The sequence below is a fragment of the Elephantulus edwardii genome, unplaced genomic scaffold, assembly GCF_000299155.1.
Source record: "Elephantulus edwardii isolate Elephantulus edwardi_28Jun2011 unplaced genomic scaffold, EleEdw1.0 scaffold00005, whole genome shotgun sequence".
Lineage (NCBI taxonomy): Eukaryota > Metazoa > Chordata > Mammalia > Macroscelidea > Macroscelididae > Elephantulus > Elephantulus edwardii.
Genome location: NW_006399755.1, coordinates 29,623,232 through 29,632,277, shown reverse-complemented (window position 1 = coordinate 29,632,277; position 9,046 = coordinate 29,623,232). Strand labels below are relative to the sequence as shown.

General features: G+C 35.3%; 1 protein-coding gene across 1 annotated transcript in view; it reads right to left on the bottom strand.

Annotated features, from left to right (window-relative positions):
• The window catches only part of DOCK7 (dedicator of cytokinesis 7), a 246,399-nt gene that overhangs the window by 100,005 nt on the left and 137,348 nt on the right, over positions 1–9,046 (bottom strand). The window contains exons 15-16 of the mRNA XM_006879772.1: positions 5,308–5,425; positions 2,367–2,437 (exon numbers count right to left, since the gene is read on the bottom strand). Coding sequence (XP_006879834.1) covers positions 2,367–2,437; positions 5,308–5,425 — 189 coding nt within the window. The remainder of the gene's footprint in view (positions 1–2,366; positions 2,438–5,307; positions 5,426–9,046) is intronic.

The window sequence follows — 9,046 nt, the reverse complement described above, 5'->3', positions numbered from 1 at the left end:
TACATAAATAAATAAGTAAGTAAGTAAGTAAGTTATAAAGCAAATATTGGCAAGCTGTGGCCCACAGGTCACACTCAGATGACCACTTACTTTTGTACAGTTTGCAAAATAAAAATTGTGTTTTTGTTGAAATTTAAGTGGGTGGGGGGAAAAATTAAAAAGAATATTTCATAATCTGTGAAATGACATAAAATATCAACTTAACATTAAATAAATAAATACAATGATACCTATGCTGCCATGCTATTTCCCATGGCTCCTTTTGCTCTACAACAGTGAAGGACAGAAGGGCAGAGTTGAGCTGGTGCCACAAATGGACCACAAAGTCAAAAACCGTAAGTCATGAGAATCTGGCCATCTGAAAGAAGGCTTGGCAACCTCTGATATACAGCATATAGGAATGAGGTTGAATAGAGTATTCAGGTTTGAGATCAGAGAAATGTCATTAGTATATGATATAGGCTTTAATGAACAAATAGTTGCTGATGTAGAGAAAGTTTCAACTCATGGTGACCCTCTTTTGGGTTTCTAGGTTGTACATCTTTTATTGTTAGTAATATTTTTATAATTCGTATACATTTGTTTCATCATGCCGTAAATCTTAACAGAGCAGAAAAAAAATGAACAGGGTCACTACGAGTCCGTTTACTTGACACTACCTAACAAACAAAAGGAAAGGATTTTAGCATAGAGAAAGATCTAAGAAAGGCTCAAAAACAGAACTGTGTAAGATCTGTTTTGAAATGAAGAAATAATTATTAGATGATAGAAGAGTAGAGAGAAAAAGAGATCAGAATGTTTTGAATTTTGAGCCAAAGTAATTTTAAAACAGTAATACAATTAACAAAGGAAAGGAAATCAGAGGAAGGAAGAGGATCAAGGATAATACCTGGGAACATGAAGCTAGCAGAGAATCCAAATGACTAGATCCAGGAAGTCATTGAAAATACACTCTCTGCATCTTTGCAGAAATGGCATGAGTAGAAACAAAGAGCTGGGAACAAGTCATATAAAGATAAAAGAGTAGTGGCAGAAAACATTTCTTAGGGAAAGACTATAGGAGAGTAAAGAAGAAAAGTCTGTCAAATCTTTACATTTAAAAGAAAAATAAATTACCACAGATAAGGAAATAATCAAAGAAGAGAAGGTGATCGAGAGGATTATAACAAATGTGAGAAAAAGCAAACACAGAAAAATCATGATCGACAACAACTTTTAAAAAAAAAGATTATTTTTTAAAAGTAGAAGAATCCTAAACTTCTTTCTAGAACAAGAGATTAACTCAGTAGACTGATAATAAATACAAGAGGAGAGAGAAAGAATTACCTTTTGGAGGAGACTGAGTGATGGTTTGACAGCAGAGATGAGAAGGAAGTGGGTTACTGTTGCATAAAGGCGAGCCAGAACTGACCCTGTAGTGGGTTTTCAGAGGCAGTAAATCACACAGGAGATTGCTCTTCTTTCTCCTATGGAGCAGCTGGTAGATTCAAACTGTATACTTTGAGTTTGCCAGCTCAACTCTTACCAGAAGGCCATCAGAGGTCCTCCAGTGGGTATTAACTACCTCTGAAATCTAAGGAAATGTAGATCAGTAAGGAGACTTTTGGGTAAAGAATGCAGAAGTTAATAGGTTGATAGATCTCAAGGTAGAGGGGCTCAACAAACTTAGTAAAGCAGAAAGGCTGGGAATAAAACAAAGAGAAAGAGAAAGGAACTTGAGGAAGAGAGAAAAGTTTAAAATAATCCTGCTAAATTAGAGAGTGCAGGGGGACAAAAGAAGGCAGTAGTAAATAAGATTTCCCAAGTACAGGATTGAAAGGAGATGAAATTAATTACTGTAACTTTATTTCACAGTAAATTAATATCAATCTGTGATGATCTGGATTAATACAAATTTTTATTTCCTCCAGTTGCATTCTATAATTCAAAAGAGAAGAAAGGAAAGGTTATTAAAACTGAGTAATTTTCCAAATGTTAAGTCACTAACTAAAAAGATTATTGGCTTTTAAGAATATCATCAATTTAAGGGATTAACTGGCTCAAGCTCGGTGAAGAGTTAGGTTTTCAGTGAAGAATAAAAGGGAAAGATCAAAGAATCAGAGGCCACAATGTTAATCAGTATCGATGCAATAAAAATGAGAGCCAAAAAACTAGATAAAAAAGATGTTTACTGTACAAAGTCATATATCTGAGATGTCCATACAGAATGACCGTGTATCTATAGGTTAAAAATTATAACTTTGAAGTCAGCTGTCTTGAATTTAGCACATGCCGTGCAGCAATGTATCTGGTACACACACTAATGTGACAGCTAACAATGCCACTGAGAAGTGAGTAACTTTGAAAGAAATATTTGAATTCAGTACCTGTTATGATATACTACGGCTGTATAGGCTTCCTTTGAAAATTCTGAACAGCTAGATTTACCAAAGATTACCTGTAACAAATAACAGCATGTTGAAACTTTGTTGTAGTAAATGCTAGATGTTTCATTTCTGTGTAAGAATTTGTCCAGTTTACTAACTGCTTGAGAAAAACGGGCAAAATCAGCCGAATGAAGAACACAAGGACAAATGTGCCTTACTGACATTCATTAGTAAGTTCAATGGCTTTACTGGAAAATTTTTATAGACCCATCTGACATTCAAACGTCAAAATATTTTTCAATTACATTTATATCTACTAAGCAAAGGGACCATTTCCTTCCTTTCCCTGTTTTCTAAAAGTAAATTAATTTCTTTTAGAATCTGGATGCAGCATATCATTTGTAATTTGTACAACTATGATTCTAGTACAGTGGCAAAAAAAATCTACAAGTCAGTATCTTTTCTATTACATCAGCAGAGTCATTCTAAAAACGAAATACAAATTACTTCTAAATGATATAAAAAATTAAATTATAAGTCAAGTTATACTATCCTTTGCATCCAACAAACACTGCAGGTTACTCTGGAAATGGAAGGAGATCACTATACTTTCTTCTTATGCATCTGTTATATTTTTTTTTAAATCCAGTATTTTCAGAGACAGTTAAGTGTAAAGATAAAATTAATTCAATCTTGTACCTCTGCCTTCTAAATTCCAGCAGGAAGACTAGTTAATGATTCCTACGTAAGCCTAACTGGCATGCAGTGTTAACCAGTAACTAAGTCTGACCACCTACAAATGTACAAAGAAGCATATGGATCTGTCATCACATTTTCATGAACACACTGGTAAAATAACTCAAAGTGTATACTTTACATAAAGGTTGTAATCTACATCATGTGAAATAAAAAGAACATATGAAAATGTATTTTATTCATCTTTGTGCAACATCTCAAACAAGGCATTATTTTGAAGGTATGCAAAAGTGGAAATAATTAAGATTGTCCTAGTTACTTCTAATTTCATCATTTTGCTAAAATACATTACTTTGTTCTTATGAAATTATAATCCAGTTCCAGGATTACAAGGTTTGCAATTTTATCACACTGACATTATATGATAAAACATTTTCTTAAGACTCATTTGAATGATTTGTAATTTTTTAAGTGCATACACAATGTATCAATGCTTATATACTTTTTCAAACTTTTCACCTAAGCATTAAAGCATAATATTTTCTTATGACTAATAACATATAAGTGAAAGAAACCCCATACTTCCTTCAGCTCCCCATCTGGAAAGCTATCTCTTTCACCAAACTACTTTTTTAATTTATGTAAGATGAGTGATAAACAATTAAGAAGTGTTCCTTTTTTACTACTTGGCAAACATTTTGAATTATTCAACACAGACTAAGCTTCATTTATGTGCCGAGTACTGTGACAGGTGCCATGAGTCCTATCCCCAAAGAGAATAGTCTAGTGAGTAAAATGAAGAAATATATAATCACAAAGTGATGAGGCCCATAGGAGAAGTGAGGCTGGGACACTGGCCAGACAAAATGGGTGCAGGGAGTGTGAAATGTGCTTGACTCTGTAGAGGCAGCAATAAATAAAGTTAAGTAAGAGTTAAGCAAATAAAAATAGTATTTTGCTTATACAACGTCTGTCATAAGTTAAAATTCACAAAACAATTCACATATAGTTAGATGAAACATCAATTTTCACAATCCAGTATTTTTCAGCAACTATTTTAGGCCACTCATTCATTCAGCAGAAATAAAAAGCTGTTAAAGAGTGTAAAAAGTCAGTTCCAAACTTCAAAAATTATTTATACATTCATTAAATTATTTATTCATCATATATTATAAGAAATTATCTAAAACAAAATAACTGCTTTAGGAGAATACAAAGATAAATAATTTGTGCTCACTGTTATGGAAATCTATTAAAGCTGATGAAACTAAGGCAGTAAGGAATAAAAAAAATCTATTTTCTTAGTAAGCAGAAAAGCAGAAGACCTTAATGAAAATAACTGACACTTCCAAGCTCATCTATATTCCACAAAATTTAAGTGTATTAATATCCAGCATATCCTATATGACAACGTGACAACGTGGGCAGTCAAGAGTCTTCCCAGCCTGGCTCCTGTTAATTTTTCACTTAACTTTTACGGCTTAAGGATCTCTTGTGCCTCATCACTAATCATCTACATGAACTTTCTATCACTTAACAATGTTTTCCTTCCTGACCCACTGCCACAGACATTTTAACCACCTTTCATGTTTCATCCTAGATATACCTCTTCCACATAATATTTTCTTGTTTCTATAGTGCAAAGACCTACGGCTGTAACTTCTCAACCCAGATGGGAAGTTAGACACTAAAAATCATGAAGGGCTCATTTCTTTACTATAACATAATCTCATATACCACCCATCATCTCTCCCACCTTTCTTACCTGTACCTTCATTTTAAAGAAAAATAACACTAATTAGCAATACAGATGCCAAAAGTAGGAAAAAGGTATCTTCATTAAAGTTCTCTAAGCTCTTCTAGTCAGACTTTCTTTAACAAGCCACTCTTTAAGAATTATTTATGTTTGTTTTACAATTCCTAAATTACATGTTTTATTAATCTTTGCATTTTGGAATGGCCTAATATTATCAAGTCCTCAGAAAAAGACTAACAATAAATGAACTCATAATTATCTCTATAAAAAGTAATATATTAAGGAATTATTTTTTTCTATAATTATATTTTATTAATTTTCATAAACATTTACAGAGATTTTGGGTTTCCATTCATTCATTGTTGCACTTATATTAAGGAATTCTGTTTGAAGTTATCATATTATTTGCAAGTTTGGAACTTTCAGTCAAAGAAACAAATCTACTTGAGTCATCTATAAGGTAGAACAAAAGTAACGACCATTTCTTACCGGCATGGCATTGCTTGAATCCTCCCCATACATGAACTGGACTTTGACTGTTATATTTCTGGCAGAACCCTGACGGTTGGCAAAATTCAGACTCTGAGGGTATATGTAGAGAAGATTTCTGTGAAGGCAACAGTATAAATGATGGTGAGAATACAAGTTAAAATACTACATATCCCAAAATGAATAATGAACAAAATAAAAATCAACAAATAATGAATTATTAATATTTCTCAGCCACAAAATAGGTACAGAGCTTGGGTAACACAGTAAATTAAGTAAATAACTGGACTGCTAATCAAAAGGTTGGCAGTTTAGATTCACCAGCTTCTCTATGGGAGAAAGATGGGGCAGTCTACATACAAAAAAATCTAAAGCTTTGGAAACCTGAAGCAAGAGTTTAACTCAGCCCTATGAAGGAGGCTGGTGGCCTAGTGGCAAGAAGGTGCACTGTAATCTCGAATGCCCAAGATTCAAGGCCAGCACAGGCTTCAAAGGCCACCATATGCTCTGCAGGAAGATGGGCAATCTCCCCCTGTGTCTCTGAAAACCCAATGGATGGTCAGCTATGGGTTGGTTCACAACAGCAATGGGGTCATTATCAGCTGATACTTACTTGATGGCAGTGGGTTGGGTTTGTGTTGGACAAGAATCTTTGTACATATGGTTTCACTGTAGCCATACAGCAATTACCCAAATATATTTCAGTTGTGCAGATTAATTAATAGCCAAAAAATTGAATGATTTTCATAAACATCTATGTAGTAGAGTTACAATCTGACCAGTTAAAAAAATCATGTTCTTTCCAAAAGACCTTTTTTTTTTTTAAATTTTTTTTTTTTAAGAAACGTTTGGTGGCTCTATATTTGATCCTCTCCAATAGACTTCTTTTTTTTCCCCAATAGACTTTTAAAAACAAAATAAGACACAATGGTTAACAAATGGCTTAACCATGCTCCCTTGCTCTGGTCAACATCTGCTTCTTGGCCTAAGTAAAGGTTTCTCATGACAATAGTTAAGTGTTCCTATTCTTCTCAATCTGGAAGCAGGAGTGGCATCCACTTCCAAAATAGCCTGCCTCCGGAAACTCTGTGTACAAACAGTGCTCAGGCTGTTCGTTCACAGGGTCACTATGAGTCGTCTACGACTCGACGGCACTAAACAACAACATCCTTCTCAATGTTACCTGTAACTTTTTAGGATCCACACATTCATATAAAAGATTATGGAGCCATTAAAAAGAACACAGTAAATCAACAAATACTATGTTGTTATCTTTGTTAGGTGCCATCATATTAGTATGCCCCATAGCAACCTTCTGAACAAAAATCTGAAACCAGCCTTGTCCTGAGTCATCCTCACACTTCCTGACACACAAGAGCCCATTACAGCAGCCACTTTGTCAATCCATCTGGTTGAGGGCCTTCCTCTCCTTACCCGACCCTCCACCCTTCCCAGCATTACGTCCCTCACTAAGGAATAGCACCTCCTTGCGATATGTCCAAAGTATGTTAGGCAAAGCTTCATCATTCTTGCCTCCAAAGAGCACTCTGGCTGCACCCTCTCCAAGACATAGCTATTCATTTCCTTGGTCATCCATGGAACGTTCAGTGCTCTTCTCCAATACCACAGCTCAAAGGCATCAATTCTTTTTCTGTTATCCTTATTCATTGTCCAGGTCTCAGATGCATAGCTAGTAATCAGAAAGACCATGGCCTGAATCAGATGCACCTTAATCCTCAAACTGACATCACTACTCCTCAATAATTTGGAAAGGTCCCTAACTGCAGATTTTCCCATTGCAATGCATCTCCTTATTTCCTGACTGCTGGTACGAAGGTGTTAATTGTGGATCCAAGCAAGATGAAGCTGTTGATTTACTCATTGCAAATACTTTTCCCTAAAAGACACAAAGGACGTCTTTACATGTGGATTTCATCTGATGGACTGCACAGGAATGAGACTGACTACATTTGTAGAAGAAATTATTAGAAAGCTCAATACCAGCAGTCAAAACTAGGCCAGAGGCAGACTGTAGGTCAGATCACCAATAAGAAATACTATAGAAACATTTAAAATTAAGGTCTTAAAATATATTGTTATCTATTTTTTGTTATTCTTAGATATCAAATATGACGCTCACTTACTCTGTGAACAATAGATCTGAACCCTGTCCTATCCTGAGTCATCCTCCTACCTCCCACACATTTAAGCTGCAGTCACTATGTTAAGCCATCTCATTGAGGGTCTTCTTCTCCTTTGCTGACTTGCCACTTTTCCAAGCATCTCTTTCCAAGGAATAACGTCTAGTCATAATATCCCCAAAATATGTGAGAAAAAGTTTCACCATCCTTGCCTCCAAGGATCCAGGGTGTATGTGTATTGTGTGTGTGTGTGTAATGTGTTAAACACTCACTTGTATAAAATTTGTGTTTAGTCAGTCATTAGTGGTTTCTAGTATAGAAATCCAAATTATTATTAGTGAAGAGTCAAAATATTTTTAATTCTTTCTTGCAATATGTGATTCTACACAATAAGTATTTTCAATATTTAAAAAATTAACATTATCATAAAAAATTAAATAAATTAGTAAAATTCATCTTTCAAAGTTCATTCATATCCTGACGAGTAAGATAGACTAACGAGACTATTAAAAACTTAAAACATGCTTAGCTTGAAATGAGATGTGTTATAAATACAAAATAACAACATTTTTAATACTTAGTATAAAAAATACAAAATATCAAGGTGTTAATTTTCTATATATTACATGCTAAAATGACAATTCAAATCATGCTAAGTGCTAACTATGGAACAGACCATCAACTGTTGTTGTTGTTGTTGTTGTTAATGTGTGATGTTGAGTTGCTTGTGCGTCATAGTGACACTATGCACAATAGCTTTGAAATCTGACCCATTCTGAGCCAATCTCACTGTCACTGACACATCTGCCTCCAAATGCCCCAGTTATAGTGCCAATCCATCGCATCCAGGGTCTTCCTCATCTGTGCTGTCCCTCCACCCCTCCAAGCATCACGTCCTTCTTGAAGGACCGATCCAGTCAGGCAACATGTCCAAAGTATGTGAGATGGAGTCTCTTTGCTCTCGTGGCAGTCCACAGGAGGTTCCTCTTCTACAACTCAAAAGCATCAATTCTATCATCCTTAGTCATTGTCCAGCAATTTGATGCATAGTAATTAATTGCGAAGACCATGACCTGGATCAGGGAAAATTAGTTTCTAGACTGATATCTTTGAACACTCTGAAGAAGTCCCTGAAAGCAGATTTTCCTAATGCAATTTGTCTTTTGATTTCTTGACTGCTGGTGCCAAAAGTGTGGATGGTGGAATCAAATAAGCTGAAGTTGTTAACAATCTCAATCTCTTTTCCATCTTCATGATGCTATCAATTAGCCCAGTGGTAAGAATCTTTGTTTTCTTGATGTTGAGCTTCAACCCACACTGGAAACTGTGGTCCTTGACCTTTTGGAGCAAACACTTCATGTCTTCATCTGTTTGGGCAAGCAAGGTTGTGTCACCTGCATAATTCAGGTTGTTGATAAGTCTTCCTCCAATTCTGATGCCACATTCCTCCTCATAAAAGGTAGCCTTCTAAATGATCTGTTCCACATGTTGTTGTTGTTATGTGCTGTCGAGTCGCTTGCGACTCATAGCGACCCTATGTACAACAGCCCTAAACTCCGCTCTGTCCTGTGCTAATCGCACTGTCTCTGACACGCCCA